The 16,757-nt window shown below is 37.5% G+C and overlaps 1 protein-coding gene across 5 annotated transcripts in view; it reads left to right on the forward strand.

The window, feature by feature from the left end:
- The window catches only part of ROBO1 (roundabout guidance receptor 1), a 742,850-nt gene that overhangs the window by 669,943 nt on the left and 56,150 nt on the right, over nt 1–16,757 (forward strand). For all 5 annotated transcript variants that reach the window (XM_064469750.1, XM_064469719.1, XM_064469728.1 and 2 more), the window contains 6 exons: nt 7,974–8,098; nt 9,994–10,165; nt 12,519–12,724; nt 14,135–14,216; nt 14,384–14,552; nt 14,650–14,816. In XM_064469750.1, the coding sequence (XP_064325820.1) occupies nt 7,974–8,098; nt 9,994–10,165; nt 12,519–12,724; nt 14,135–14,216; nt 14,384–14,552; nt 14,650–14,816 (921 nt within the window). The remainder of the gene's footprint in view (nt 1–7,973; nt 8,099–9,993; nt 10,166–12,518; nt 12,725–14,134; nt 14,217–14,383; nt 14,553–14,649; nt 14,817–16,757) is intronic.

Consider the following 16,757-nt stretch of genomic DNA (forward strand, 5'->3'; position numbering starts at 1 on the left):
ATGTAAACATTTTACCTCAACTATATGGCTGTGGCATGCTTGCCAGACTGTTAGACCTTTCCTCAGAAATTTGTACTGCACTGTATCACACTTCGTGCTCTGGGACTACGTACTGTGAAAGCATTCACGGTGAGTAAGGGTGTCCCAGTCTGGTCTCACATGAATGTGAAGTTTAGCGGAAAATCTGGGAAAATATGAATTATTTATACATGTATCTGGACCTCAAGAAGTGACATCTGAAAATAGAAAGACCAATGAGGATGAAAAGAGATATATCCCAATTCTTTTGTAATGTACCTGGTGTTATTTTCCCATATTTTTCAGAGGTTGAAACCAGGAGGCAGCTGAATGGCAGCATTTATATTTTTTTCAGAACAAGAGATTTTGGCCTTTGTTTCTCTGTAGAAAGTGATACTTTCCACAAATGACTGCAGAGAGATGTGCATATCAAGGGTATTGGGTGTTTCAGATTGCTTTGATAAGAACAAATAGCGTACAAATCACTAACAGGAAATGAAACACGACACATTGTCTTAAACTATCTCCCTTAATAATAGTTTTTGCAAAACACCAGCATATATATCTGGTAGTCATGTTGCCGAAAGGCATTCAATGGTCCCTGTTCAGATACTTGAAGGTAAAAAGTAGTTAATTAGATTTCAGTGTTTAGCAGGCTTAGCAATGAAACATATGAAAGAAGAGGTTGACAGCGTCTTAGCTGAGTTTTTGTTTGGAACTAGGAAAGGAACTGGAAAAATTGTTCAGAATTTCTTCATTTTTTTAAAGGAGTGAGCAGTCAGAGTTCGACCAGTTTGCTAAACGTACTCAAGACTCTCCCGTTTCCTCTACATGTAACTCTAGTACCCAAATGTCCTGTACCCAGTCATTTCACCAAGGTTATAAACAGCTGAGTTTCAGCCATTTTGTAGAACTGCAATGCTCCATGACAGGGAATGTAGCTATCTCTGTACTGTCTCTGTTGCTAGCTCTGGAGGATCTCCTCTCACACCGTCTAGTCTCTACCTGGCCAAGCACGTCAGAGGTGCCTGCTCCCAGGCTCCACTGTCTCTGCCAGCGCATTGGCTCATACTCATATCCCATCTCCTACCAGTTTGTTTCCACAGGCACATTCAACCTCTGATATTTTCCCTTGAACTGGGGTTAATCTATCACAAAATGAATTGAAAGCAATCTAAATTTCATTGTGACTGCCATTTCCTAGATTAGTCATATGGCCACGGATTTACACAGAAAGTAAAGATTGTATATGAGCTTGATTGTTTTATGTAATTATTGGCCCGAAGATTGGGATTGTTTCATTTTGCTGGCGTAGAATTACACTTCCTTGCTTCCTTTATAATAGCCTCTATTGGTGCCAAGCAGTCCTTGAAGACGTGAAGATTTTTATTTAAATGATCAAAAATGAAACACGTTGAGCTTAAATTGAAAGTATTCAGCTTGTGTCTGCTGAATAACAAGGTATCATCTGAGCACCTGGAAAGTATTAATAAATAGTAATAGAACGATAATTAATAAGTATTTAATATGCAGAACAAAATACTGTTTAGTAATTAAGTACCACCTTTAATCTCAGGATCTCAAAAGCACCTTACTAGTATAAATGAATGAAAATTTCTATAGTTTTACTCTCTTTGAGATAGATAATTACTACCACAGTTTTCAAGAATGGGTACTTGAGGTTTATAGCTTGTCCAATACTAGTCTAAGAAATAGACACGGCCCTGTAATATTTAATTCTAAATATGGGGAAACCAATGAGTTATAGAGAAACACTAGATCAACATTTGTCTTTCCCTTTGTGAGAATTGCAAAATGTGTTATTCAGAGATGTAGGCATTACGCACAGTATGTTGAGGTCTCATATGTACCTGTGAGGAAGGGCTGAGAGAATGGTGCTTGCACAGCTTGGAGGAGAGGTGACTTCAGGAGGGACATAACAGCAGCCCCCAGTACCTACAGGGAGGTTGTCGGTAAGATGGAGCCAGGCTTTTCACAGTGGTGCATGGTGGGAGAACAAGAGACAATGGATTTAAGTTGAAACAAGGGAGATCAAGACTGGATACGAGGAGAAATTCTTTACAGTGTGGACAGTCAAGCAGTGGAGCGGGTTGCCCAGAGAGGCTGTGCATTCTCAGTCCCTGGGATTTTTCAGGACCCAACTGGATCAGTCCCTGAGCAACCTGGTCTGACCCCATAGCTGACCCTGCTTGAGCAGGAGGTTGAACTAGAGACCTCCAAGGTTGCTTCCAACTTGATTATTCTACGACCTAACAATACTACCTCAGTCAAATACAATAGTTGCTCCATGAACATCTGGCATATGTAGTTTAATTCCTAAAACTGCAAATTCCTACATCTTTGAGTGGATTTAATGATACCCGTAGTCCCAGTGAGGTTGATAGGATTGCTGGCAAGAATACGGCATTAAAATACCACATCACTAGTCTGGAAACTGCTTTTCTTATGTTTTTTGTTCAGTGACTGGGCACGTCTTCCCTGAAAAACCTCACACGTGAAGGAAATTATTGGAAAGACAAAAATATTATTCCTTTGGTATTTGTGGTTTTACATTCTAACTTCCTGTCTTTACAAACAGGTTATTCCCCTAAATGCCATGTGAAAAGCCATGATTAACACATGGAAAATTAATTTACTTTATAATTGAAAGTGCTGTCAAATAAAATGTGCCATAATAGAGGAAAAACTATGTACTTCTCAGTTTCAGTAACCTTAGATATCAATAGGTTGTAAATCAAACTAAGAGAATTGTCTTTGTTGTAGTTGTTGCTATTGTTGCTGTTCTTTTAAAACCCCATGATGTCCCTCTGACAGAACTGTTTAAATTTCACCCTTTGCCGCAGATTTGCAACCAATGTGATTCCTTGTTTCTACAGGGATTTATTTTCATGTATCAGTATCCCCTCTGTTTTTACAGGTGGGCAAAAAAATACATATGCTTGGCAGGGTTATTTTTGAGCTACAATAACAAAACCGTCTGGTAAAAAGAAAAGTGTAAATTCAGCACTTACAAGTTAATTTTATTTGTAGAAAATTAATTGAGCAACAAAGACAGATTTCTATCTGTTAGAAATTTTCAAGTGAGCTTTCAGTAGAGGGCTTAGGCAGCTTTGCATTGCTCCCAGGAAGGCTGAACTTTTCTCTTTTTGGCACTACTCGAGTAATAGAAAATTGGTAATTTAGAGTTACCTCCTCTGTGCAAGAATTGCATACCATTAAGTCTCTTATCAGGCTATTTCATGTAGAATATGAGTTGTGTTTTATGGAGAAGCATTTCTAATTCCAGAGCAGGTCAGACTGTAATTGCAAGTTTAGTAGAGAGCTTTTCAGTTAAAAAGGAGTGGTTACTGGGTCATATATACCTAGATGTGATCAAGAGTAGCTATGAGCTGAGTCTTGGAGACAAGCATATTTCTCTCAGGAATTCTTGTGTATCATTTCTTGGCCACTCCTCTTACTTGCAGAAAATCAGAGCAGAATAATGCACACCGATTTTCTCTTTGAGAAATACTGAACCCTGACACTTAAAGAAGGCTAATGTACATCCAGAATATTTCCTTAAAATTGAAACTCAAATTTTTGAAAAATGGCAATTTCAACTTCCCATTTGGATTTTTTTCCTTTTTTTAAAAAAAAAAATAAAAAATAATAATAACAACGTAAAACCTAAATTCTCTGTATGATCTGGTTTTGGTGCATTCAGTTTCAGCTTCTTGGCTTCAACACAATCCAAATTCCAGTATTATATCTGATTCTCTTTCTGCTTCATTTTCATAATACACCTGGAGTCCTCTGTATTTATTTGAACAGTAAGCCAGTATTCCTCATGCCTAATGAATGTTGGCAGACTGGATATTATTAGTTTCCTCCATGTGTTTTATCAGAGGATGGTGTGTTACAGTTGCTTACCTACTTGATATGAAAGCGTACCCTGCTGAACAATAGCTGGTTTACTCTCAATGTAAAGTGATAAGACCAAAGTGTTGAAGGGCTTCGTATTTGTAACATGCATTTATATATATATATTTGGACTTTTACTGTAATTATCTTATACCAACTACTCTTTTTTGATTGACTTTTTGTCAGTATCTGTGTATATTTTTATATACACATAATTTTTACATTTTTGTTTCTAATCTGTTCTTTCAGTTAGTGGTATGTGGTTGGAACACTTTCTAACATGCCTTTCTTTTATAAGTGAAGTTAGCCTGCCAGGATCTGTGCCATTTCAAAGTTTATGAAAATTTTCAACTATGGTTGAAAGATAATTTAATATTAGATAATCTACTGACAATTTCTGTTGAAAAATCTAATATTTTGCAATAAATTTCTGGCTTTGAATATTTTAGTGAAATTGGGGGGGAGGGGAGGGTTAAGAGTCTTTTCAAATTAGTTTTAAGCGTTGTTTAGTTTGCATTTGCAGTTTAATAGTGAGCAATATGACCTTGATAAGCAATCTTATACTAAAGAGATTGGTGTGTGGGCTAAATGCCTCAGCATATTATTAATTTTTTAATAAACTACCTTTGTAATAGCTATTAGCCTCAGAAAAGTATTTTCCATTTGCAGATGTTTGGATGCTTTAGAAAGGGTGTAAATGTCACTGTTTCATTTCAGCAATGTTGCAGAGTGGTATTTACTGGAGATTTCAATTAATTTTACCATGGAGAGCTCTTGATGCAGAGAAATAATCATGATATAAAAAAAAAAAATTAACTCAGGGTTACACAACGGTTTATTGGAAAGGCTTGGAATAGAACTCAGGTTGCCTAATCGTTATTTCAGTCTGTTACCAGTTTTCCTCTACAGCCTGCTTTTCAGCATTTGATATAGACTTCTGCTTAACAATCAAATAAAAAAATATATGGTTCAACATTTTAAACCTATTTTTCATGTATCAGAATATACGTGTGCTTTCTAAGGTGTTTACCAAGGGTCCTTTTTGTTTTTGTTTTTTTTTTTTTAATTTTGCTTTATTCTTTGCTTTGTTTCATGTCTATTCAATTTTATTTATTCCATGTTTTCTTTTTGTTTTGTTTTTTTTTTTAGTTGTGTCTGGTAAGTTGAAATTTTATTGGCCATCTTCTAGTCATCGTATCACTGTGACGGGAACTTCTCCTCCCCTTCCCATCCATCCCCTTCCATGTCCTTCAACCAGTCAGCTCCCATCTTTTACTTGTTATTGACAAGACACATCGCACAGAATAAATTCTGCATGAAGTATGGGTAACTTAATGGCAAAGAGAAAGGTAATGGGTTGCAAACTTTCTGTCTGTTTTTACATGATGTAACGAGTCAAATCCTAATGTCTTCTTTCTTCAGTGACTGCATTAGGTAAGCTTCAAAGAATTCTATAAAAAATTATCTTTGTTTTAAAGGTCTCAAGGATAGAAGTTGTTCTTTCCTTAAGTGGATTATTATTTCAGCATCTTTTACAGTATATTCATTACATACCACACATATGTGTCCCAAGGTGTGAAAGCAAACTGAAGTTAAAAAGAAGACAGTGAAAATGCTTCCAGTACAGTAAACATTGAATGGACAGAGTTTCACTTAACCCTGTTTTAATTCCTCTGGTGGTGAAGCTAATAGGATTTTTATTATTTACCTTACTGGCAGTAGATTTAGAATAATATGCATAATGTGCATATATATTTAGAATAATATATATACAAATTACGTTTAGAATAATATATAGAGAAACATATACCTATTTACATTTCATAAATTCTACTATGGTTACCTGAAAAACTGAATCTCCCCTCATTTTTTGTGTTCAGTAATCTCTGAACGGTCATCTTCAGATCCTAGAATCACAGGTATTCAGCTATTTCTCCAGTGGTCAGAAATATTTTAATCTCTTTATAGCTGAACCCATTCTCAAGCTTAATGAAATCTGAAACCATATAAATCCTATTCACTAACACAGGATTTAGAAATCCTCAGTTCCATTTTTTGTGGCATTGTGTCACAGACTAGTACAGAACCAGCCAAGCCCTAAATTTAACTATATGCTAAATTTATTCTTCTTGTTAGAATCCAACAGCCTAACAAAGGTGCTTCCCCCTCATCTCCATTTTCACCATCATACCTTACAACCCTGTGGCAAACCCCCAACAGTTTCACTTTCCGTTCTAAATTAAACATGCTGTCATGTCAAAGTCTTCCCACGTCGTCTTCTAAGGTATTGACTGAAAGTTTCAGAGCTAAATGTTTTGAAGTTTGCTGATTACTGTAGGTCAATCTCAACTTCCCTTCGGGTAGTTTCTTCTCTAAGAAAATTCTAGGAAAGATGCAAATGCTATTTGCATCTAAATGTAAATAAGAATACACTGTGCTTTAAAAATTCCTCCCAAACCAGGTCATAGGAAGAGTATATTCTAATCTGAATGCAATAGGGAGCAGAGACACAAGGCATGAGGAACAGGTAACTGAAAGTACTGCCCCACAGGAACAGAGAGCAATTTCTTTAGAAAGTACTTTGAGTGTTATTTAATTCGTTCTAGATAAAGCCATAATTACTTGATGTTTATAATACACATTGAGTGATATCTTTAAGTTATTTGATTCACTCTCTTTTTAAGGGAAAACCTTGTAAATACAGAGTCACAGAATCACAGAATCCCAGGCTGGAAGGGACCTCAGGGATCATCTAGTCCAACCTTTCTAGGAAGACCGCAGTCTAGACAAGATGGCCCAGCACCCTGTCCAGGCGACTCTTGAAGGTGTCCAACATGGCCGAGTCAACCACTTCCCTGGGAAGATTATTCCAATGGTTGACTGTCCTCAATGTACAGAGGTGTTTGAAAGAAAAAAAAAGACACCAAAAACAATGAATTATTAATGTCAGATTCAAAACATCGCCTTTATTCTCAGCCTAAAGAAGAGGGAGAGCATAATTAGTTTTGGGCAGATGATCAGAAGGAATTGGAAATGAATAAGTATATAGGCTTACATTTAATGCAGATTTTTCGAGAAGTGAGAGTTAATAGCCTATAAAACAAGCTGGATTTTTTTTTCCATGGTAGCCCCATCAAGATATCTAATATTGTTGTCTGTGCTGTTTTTGTTTTTTAATGTGACTGACATGATTTTTTTACCTTCTTCTTACTACTGGATGAAGGGGTTGTTGAAGTCTGTATAAATCAAACAGTTTGGCCAATGCTGGCAGTATTTATAATGTTAGGCTGAGCAGATGTTTCAAATTTGCCTTCATTTGCATATATATTTTGTTTGAACGTGCCCTTGCGTATGTAAATGAGCAAGACATTTAGCTCTGCTGTTCCTTTAAATTCATTCCTCTTCGGTAATTGGACGGAAGATTTTAAATGGTTGTAAATGGTTCAATAGTATTTCTGGGACTTTTGCCTTTAAATGTTTTTGAGACCCTGACTACATCAAAAGTCTCTTATATAAGCAATTAAGTGCTTTTTCTCTCCTCAGCTTCCCTAAATTAAAGGTGATGACTTTTGTGCACAGAAGCCTGAATTCAGTGTTTATTGCAACCCTTGCCAAAGTGTGGCCTGTGAGCCAGTTGTCCCTCAAAAATTTCTCCACTCTGACTTGTAGCGGTGCTCCTCCTTTGAAACCCAAATTGTAGCAAGTTTGTTCGTATTAGTGACTGCTGCTCTGCAAGCTGTCTCATTAAGTCGGTGGGACTTCCTTGTAAAAGTGGTCAGTACTAAACGCACATGATGCACGGCGTTTTAACTGGGAGGTCCAGCAACAGGAAAGATGATCTGAGTGATGCTGAAGCTGTGGCTGTTGGAGACTGATGTGTCTTTGTGCTGCCTCCCCTTATTAATGAAACTTAACTATTCTGTTTTATACCATTTAAAGTCAGTAGGCAATGTGTGCTTTCAAATAGGCTAACTTTGGTCTTCTGATAGTAGTGTGATTTTTTCCTCCCCCCCCCCCCGGTATTTTCCTTTCAGAGCCTCCACAGTTTGTTGTAAAGCCTCGAGATCAGGTAGCTGCACTGGGGAGAACGGTGACTTTCCAGTGTGAAGCAACTGGAAACCCTCAGCCGGCCATCTTTTGGCGGAGAGAGGGAAGTCAGGTAAAACAGCTTTTCTGTCCCTTCTGCCTGGCAGTTTCTTGAAGAGATGATGTCACGTGAGAGAAAAATATTTCAATTATTGTTTTAAAGATGTGGAAAATAGGTCTAGAGCTTGGAGATGCTGGATATTTCTTCTCTACTTCTAAGTCATGTGCATGCTACATGACGTCAGCCTTACTAGAAAGGATATCTATGTTTTTCTCCAAGAATGTAAAAATAAATATATGAAACAACTAGAAACATCCCATGTTTCACTACTATGAAAATCTTTTTCACCTAGCAGGGAGAACTTTTAAGAGATGACAAGATGACCAATGCTGAAGTTTGTTTGAACTGGCAAATGCTCCCAAGTTTTCAGAAAGTTTAGCTCTGGGTTTATGGTGCAGCTCTTAGTTTGCCATGTGTTTCTGTGTGTCTGGTGAACTGAACCATTTGTTGTATAGATCTGCATCACTGCATGGGTAGGACTCTCGTCTGGGGGTAAGGAGATCCACTTTGCCACTCAGTCTGTTGGCTGACAGGTCATACCTGAAAAGGTCACATTTTCTCCCAGCTTTCTTATTTGAATGGGAAGGAAAAATATTTCCAGCTTCTTTGTAAAGGATCTTGAAAGCCAGTGGGTGAAACACAATATAGCACAGCAAGGGAATCAGCTTTCTTTCAGAGTCATCGTCTGAAGGAGGGATGTGACACAAAGTATTCTTTATTGGAAGGAAAGAAGGAATATGGGATTCTGGTTTTCCTGTGAATGAAGGAATGAATGGGGCAATAGCATATGACAGGGTTCTTTGTGTTACAGAACAATAGGCCAGAGAAATTGAGAACACTTAGAGATTGGCTTCTTTACTCCGTTTGCAACATTTCTAAGTACAGCTACACTGCTAACCAAATTTAGATTATAATCTTCAATGGCATAAGTATATCAGTATATTATGTTTGTAGTTTTGTGTGACCTGGATATTTTTTCCCCAAGTGTTCTCTAGTACATAATTTTTCTGGCTCGTTTTTATTCTACTGAGTGGTGACCACTTGTGATGACTGAGGGAGCTGGAGGAGGAGGTCAATGAATAGGGTTTACTAATACTGAAGTAGAGGATGTTGTGTCCCATGCCTTTGGATGATTTTTGGAAGTGCAAAATGTAGCTAGGCAAGAGAGAGAGATAAAAAAATAGCCTCCGTGACCTTAAAGTATTCTCATTCACAAATTGTTCAGCCAAAGGTAGAAATTTGGAATATTTAGTGTAAAGGACTTGCATTACTTTGATTGCAGTTCTGATTTTTGGGCACTGTTGGTAAATACTATGTACTTCATACCAAAACCTTCTAAGTAGAAACTGGCATAGGATTTAATTCTATATAATAAGACTCAATATAGAACACAAACACTATGATTAGAGGGACCTAAACAGCATCTCTTTTTAAAGAAAATGCTCCATTCTTAGGCAGGCAAAAGCTAAAATGCAAATAAGTAAACCAACATCTGCATTTAAATGAAATAAATAGAATACCCTGGAGTGAGTTCTGAAAAAGGATGTTAAAACACATTTCTTAGGTTCACCACAGTTCCTGGCACCATTATGGTATCTGTACATATCACATCATCACTAGTGCCTGTTAAACGTGGTGTAAAGCCCAACATTGACCATAGAAGGTGTTAAAGCAATCCCAAAAGAACTACACAATTGTATGTGCATATCTGCACCTATTTTATCACAAAAAAATCCTAGAAAAGCTAGTCACGTTGTGGGATAGACATGCTTAAGATATGAAGAGCAGAATGTTTTATGTATAATGTGGAAAGATGAATTTGTTTAGATATGTTAGAGTTAAGGTTATTGATGTTTGAATTTATTTAACGCTTTTTTCCCCTGCTTTCTTTCTTACACATCTTGTAGAATCTGCTTTTCTCATACCAGCCCCCTCAGTCATCCAGCCGATTTTCAGTTTCCCAGACAGGGGACCTCACTATCACCAACGTCCAGAGATCTGATGTTGGGTACTATATCTGCCAGACTTTAAATGTTGCAGGAAGTATCATAACAAAAGCCTACTTGGAAGTTACTGATGGTAATGATACCTTTATTTCATCATTTCCAATTTTTTATTTTTATTTTTATTTGAAGACAGCAGTGGGGTGATACGGCACTACTTTAAAATCTGCTTTGCATAAATGTGGATTGCATGCATATTTGAACATAAAAGTCCTGTTTTAGCCACCTCTGTCAGGGGTTTAACATTTTGGATATTGTGTAACACTATATTTCCATGTTGTATTTAGTAATTATTATTTAGTAATTATACTTCAGTTTATGGATTTTGTCAGATCTGTTAATTTATCTGGCTTGTTTTCAGCTTCACCCATTAGATCCAGTTTATTTGTAGATTGCTTGCTGCCTAGCTCTTTATCCCTGTTATTTTATGTGTATTTGCTTAGCATCTCCATTTACCTGGTTTTTTCCTGTGTTTTAATATCTCAGCATTGCAAGAAAAAACCCTAAACTTGTATGGAAGTCAGTAGAATAACATACAAATCAATATTATTATACATTCCTTTTTAGGAGCAGTTGGGAAAAAAAATTTAAGATGAAAAAGCTACAGGGAGCATGACTGCAAGTAGTAGCGTATGCTGATGTGAGGCCAATTTGCCAATTATCAGAAACGCTTAATATTTTTAATAGCAAAGATACACAGGAAAAATAATCATCTTAGCACTTATGGAAAAAGAGGCTCGGTGCAGTCTGTGGAGATAATTTGAGGGGAGGGAAGCTGTCGTCTGAAAAGAGTTTCCAGAAACTAGGCTTTGCCCTGTAGAAAACACAGAAACATGGTGTGAACCTGGAGGATAAAATTATTTATTTACACCCACCTGATTGAGATTGTTTGGAGGAATAGGACTGCATCCTTTCTGGTTTCTCACAAGTGGTAAACCACATTTCTTAATCCAGTTTTATCCATTTTTTCACTGGGGAGAAGGCCATGGCAAGGTTAGAAATAAATTTAAAAAAGAAACTTAAGAGTTTTTCTGTTAATGACCTATGCCATCTGAACTTGGAAAAAAAGCAAATAAATTTAAGTATATTTCCTTTACTATGACTATATGGTCTGGATTGATCTGACGGGTAGTTGTTTTGTATAATGTCTTGGGACGGTATTTTTTTGGTCCTTTTATAAAAGTGAAGGCAGGGTATGCAGAATGATACCCTGGTATTCCTAAAGGTAATAAAAGTTGCCATCAACTTCGGTGGCACTTAAATTAGCCATGGATTTCAGTGGCGTTAGATTTCTTGTAGAGCACAGATCAGTCACCCTCTTACCATTGACAGCTGCAAAGTTTTTTACAAACTTGTCAAAGTCAAATACAAACTATAAGTGATCTTACTTTGACTGTCTCTGCAGAGAAGGATACTCATGGTCTCGCTGTGCATTGCAACAGGTTGGGACAAGAAGCAAAGGATAAATTATGCAGTTGAAAACCCAGCGTGTCATTTGAACATGCAAATGAAATTACGGAGATGGAATTTAGCCAAACAAAGCAGTCCTAACACCCTCTCTGTTGTTATGAACAGTAATTTCAAAATACCTGATATTCACAAATTATCAGCGCTTCAGGTTTCTCTTTCAGCTACCAAACCAGTTTTTAAGTTACATGAACCCCCATGACACTGCTGAACAGTTTTACGTCCTTTAAAGCTGTGGCTATTTTCAGATCATCAGTCCCTGTCGTGTTGGATGGTACAGGTAGAGGAGGTCAGTGAAACACAATGAGGTAGCTTTTACCTCTTTTTTTGATTATCCATTGGATAATGGAAGAAAAAACTAGAAGTCAGAAACTACTGGAAAAATATTTCTTAGTTGAGAATTTTCAATATGTTCCTATGCGCTAGCTTTGTGTTTGCACTACTGCTAGGCATCTCCCAATTAGGAAACAGCACCAAGATGAGTTGATGGTACACAATGAAGTTTTTCTGAGAAGTACCTACCTGCCAGGCATGCCCTGCCTGCCTACCTCCTTTTCCTCTGCCTTTGAATGCTGAAAGTATGAATTCTGTTATACAGGCTTGCTACGTAATAGAAGATGAACAAGGTGAAATCTGTGCCTTGACAAAGAATTTGGGAAGTCCTTTCTCATTCCATTATCACTTTATAAATGCAATGGAATTAGAGGATGCCTAGCAGATACCACTATGTAATACGTAATACTTCTTTACTTTCTGAAAATACTGCATTGTGTATCATTCTCGTATTCTGTAGTTGTGCATCATTATAATGCACCCTGCCCTGAATATGCATGGCTCCAACTTTAATTACTTGTTTAATTATCTTTAGTTTGTTTCAAAGCCTCAAGCAACTGCTGTTGCTTAAATGATTAGAAAATTGCTTCCAGTTGCAGAAATTTCGTTCCTGTTGTTTCTTCTGGCAGTGATTGCAGACCGGCCTCCCCCTGTCATTCGGCAGGGCCCTGTGAATCAGACTGTAGCTGTAGATGGTACTTTAGTACTGAGCTGTGTGGCCACAGGCACTTTAATGCCCACTATCCTCTGGAAAAAGGATGGGATCCTCATTTCTACCCAGGACTCCCGCATCAAGCAGCTGGAGACCGGAGCATTACAGATCCGATATGCCAAGGTACCTTGAACTGGCAAACAAGTTTTCTTGTTGTTTGTTTCACTTTGTTTTTTCACCTCCAGGCACTTCTGATATAGTAAAGCCTGCATTTACAACTGAAGAAGTGTTAAAGAAATGTATTAAAATATTTGATACTTAATGCTTTCTGAGAGTTCATTCTTTATGCTTAACACCTTGGCTTATTCTGCACAGTATTTCAGATTTCATAAGGGAAAATGCTTTTAAGAGGTATTAGTTAAGGGAATTATTTGGTACTTAAAACATGAAGGGGAAAGCTAAACTTGTATTTCAGTAAGACAAATCTTTAAATTATTTGGGCTTTAGCACTAATAGATTAAAATGATCTAATTATTTCAAATGTTTATAAAGAAAACCTTTGTTTACAGTACTGCAGCAATAGAGCCATGTACGCAGCTTTTTCAAAAGAGTTTTTAAAGTTTAAACATATTCACTCGACAGGGTAAACATTGCTTAAAATGATTAAGCACCTGTCAAATACTTAGTGAATTCCTTCCTTACCAAATTATAGCAAGTACCTGGTCAGTATTGCTCGTCATGGCTTGCATGCTGTAAAATGTTTTAAAATGTTAAGTTTTGGCATGCTAGCTATTCTTTGCTATCTTTTCTGTGGTTTGAAATGCAGTATTTTTTTTTAATCAGGCCGAATACATCACTTTACTGTGATCCCTAGAGTTGCCCTATTACTAATTATAAGTTACACTGGCTTAGACTTTGAACCTCCGATTTTTGAGCGCTTCCATTCAGCTCATCTGCTGAGGCTGGGACCTTAGGAGAATAGCATTTCTTTTCAGAGAAGAACTCTTTTGAAATGTGATTAAGGCACATATGGACAAATAATCCAACATTCAGAACTGGACAAGAATAGCATATGGAGATTCCTTTTTGGGTCTGCTGTAGAGTGAAATTTATACTAACACAGGGAACCCCACATGTACAAGGCCCTGTGCAATTTTTAAGCTCTGTTTTAAGGATGACATGCTCTCCGGTGCTGCAGTCCAGACAAATCCCCAGGCATTATTTAGGCAGAAGGTTGACAGTTGCATGGGGTCTTGTCATCTGAGTTGCTTCTCAATTTGTTTGTTAGGACCTCTGCAGAGTAAGGAATAAATGCTACAAGAGTTGGCCTTCAGTTTGTTCATTACAGAATAGGTAACATCAAGTAAGGATCTGCAGCTTTTCCAATTCTATAACAAATGCTCAGAAATAAGTATCCATTTTCATTTTGCAGCACATGAAATGATAACTTCTAATGGAAGAAGTTTCTGGTTCAAAGTTTTTGCAGTGTAATACGTTTATCTATAGTCATGGGGGAACATAGCTGTAATTACTTTTCTATCCCACTGAGTGCCTGATTGTTTCAAATATTTATTCTTCTCTTTTCCCGCTCAGCTGGGCGATACTGGTCGGTACACCTGCATTGCTTCAACCCCAAGTGGCGAAGCTACATGGAGTGCATACATAGAGGTCCAAGGTAAATCAATTAGGGTTTCTCTGCATGGAGAAAATGCATAAAGGAAAATCAGAAATTGAAATGCAGAAGTTGTCTCACTCTGTCATAAATTGCTGGTGCAGATGTGAACAGCATTTAGCTTACAGCTGCTTCCTGGCTCTACTCAGCATTTCTCTCTCCTTTGTTAGAGTTTGGAGTCCCAGTGCAGCCACCAAGACCCACTGACCCAAATTTGATTCCTAGTGCTCCATCAAAACCCGAGGTTACAGATGTCAGCAGAAATACAGTAACTTTGTCATGGCAACCTAATTTGAATTCAGGTGCAACACCAACCTCTTACATAATTGAGGCCTTCAGGTATATGAGTCTCATGTGATCTTGTACTTACACTTATATATACCGTGTTGTTAAAAAAGCACGTGCTAACCTGCTGTCGTGTGTGTTTTATCCTTAGCCACGCATCTGGGAGCAGCTGGCAAACTGTAGCTGAAAATGTGAAAACAGAGAGTTTTGCAGTTAAAGGGCTAAAACCTAATGCAATTTATCTATTCCTTGTGAGGGCAGCTAATGCATATGGACTAAGTGACCCAAGCCAAATATCTGATCCAGTGAAAACTCAAGGTAAGCTTTTGATACTGAACATTTTAGGTGTCCACAGTGGCTGCCACAAGTTGACTGAACAATACCAGGTGCAGGAATTCTGGTAGCTTTCAACTGTCTACCTACCCTGGCTATAATAAATACTAGATAATAAAATACAATGTTTAAACTTGCATTTCTCTGTAACATAGACTCTGAAAGCTGCTTAGACAGCATATTGCATTGCCTAAGGGAATCATAATATCTCTTATCCAAAGATAGTTCCATCTTGCGGAATAGCTCTTGTTAGCAACAAAAGTAATCTCTGATTTTTTTAAGTTATCGCGCAAATCCTCAAATTCCATAGAGATGTTGTTATTATGTCCAGTGAATCAAATGAGGCTTAAGACTGAGACAGAGGGAGAAAAAGCACATAATCTAAGTTGGTTTCTGCTGCATTAGGAAAGAGAGAAGCTTAAAATTTGAAGGAATTGGGCATCATGAGCCAGTAAAGATGATGTTTTGGCAATATATTGAAAGTATTTCAGTAGTACAATTGTTGAAAGTAGAATAGTAGGGAAGAGAGACAATGCTTACAGATAGCCAAGTGGAAGAAAAGGCTGGGTACTAGTGGATGAAGGAGTCATCTGCTGAGTCCAGCAATGGACTGAATCCAGCTATGTAAAATTTAAAATAACTTTGTGTTCACCGTAGAAAACAAGTGACACTTAATGATGGTGTGCAGGGAATAATGCATTGCAACTTCGCAGCCTGGACTTTTTCCCAGTAGAAATACTTAGACTCTTAAAAAGGGAAAAACTGGAATCTTTTTCAAAGTAAAAGTGATAGAGATCATTGTTCTTTTTCTGCTTTTCCGACTCACTGGAGAAATTGACCCACTGGCTTATTAAGAGTGCCTGTGTTGTATGTTTGTTTCTTTTTTGCATAAGTAAGTACATGTTTGTTTTTGAAAGGAAGTTCCTTAAAGGAAACAAAGTCTTTTCCTTTGGTGACTTTTCATTTTTTCTAAACTTGGTCTGAAAGCAAGTCTTTCTCATCTGCCCTGGGGAGTGAACAATTTCACATTGCTGTCCTTTATTATTACGTACAACTTCTGATGGGTGACAGTTTCAATGTATATATATAGACAGCAGAGTCACGGACACATGACAGATAGGGATTGCATGGATTCCTAAGTCTGATGCCAAGGAGAAATTTAGTAACCTTTTAGTGATTTCTGTATTCCTGTGAATAGGGCAGCAAGTGTTATTATGCGGGCAGGCTGCAGCGTTCTGCATGAGGCTGTTTTTCATGCAGTGTAGTTTCATTCCTGGATATGAGAGAGGTATGGGATCTGAATGTCCCAAACGAGCTGATCACTGACCTGACTCTCAAAAACAGCGAGTAAGGCAGTGTTCTCTGTTCACTCGACAGAATTGAATGGTTTATAATGGCATGGAAAAACTTTGCCATCCTCTGGGCATCTAGTACAGCTGAAGACGTGAGAACCACAGAAAGCCGGAATGAAAATGATAACCAATAGATAGAATTTTCATCAGTAGTAGGAAATGTGATCAAGTGTCAAGTTCTTTAACACAGTTCCACTCTTCTTCCATTTCAGTTTTGTAAAAGTTGTGGTCTAGTTAAGTAAGTTCAAAAATTTTTCAGTTCACTTTTGCCTAGAGGGTGGTATAGTCTTGCCCTAAATGCATACCCAGACTAGGAACCTCACCTACCTCCATCTTTACGCTTTACCAACATTAACAGCAACATGCTTAGGTGTTCTCACTGACAGTCCCTGTCTTGGAAGCTTGGAGCTGAAACAAGAAAACACACATCTTGCTGTATAGCACAGATGTGTAAACAGCTGAGCCTATTAATAGTTTGATTCATATTGTTGATGACTCATCTTTTATGACTAGCAAAGATAGAATTAATTATTCCACTGACTTTCCTGTTACATTCTAAGCAGGGTGATATTTA

This window comes from Phalacrocorax carbo, chromosome 1, assembly GCF_963921805.1.
Source record: "Phalacrocorax carbo chromosome 1, bPhaCar2.1, whole genome shotgun sequence".
Classification (NCBI taxonomy): Eukaryota; Metazoa; Chordata; class Aves; order Suliformes; family Phalacrocoracidae; genus Phalacrocorax; species Phalacrocorax carbo.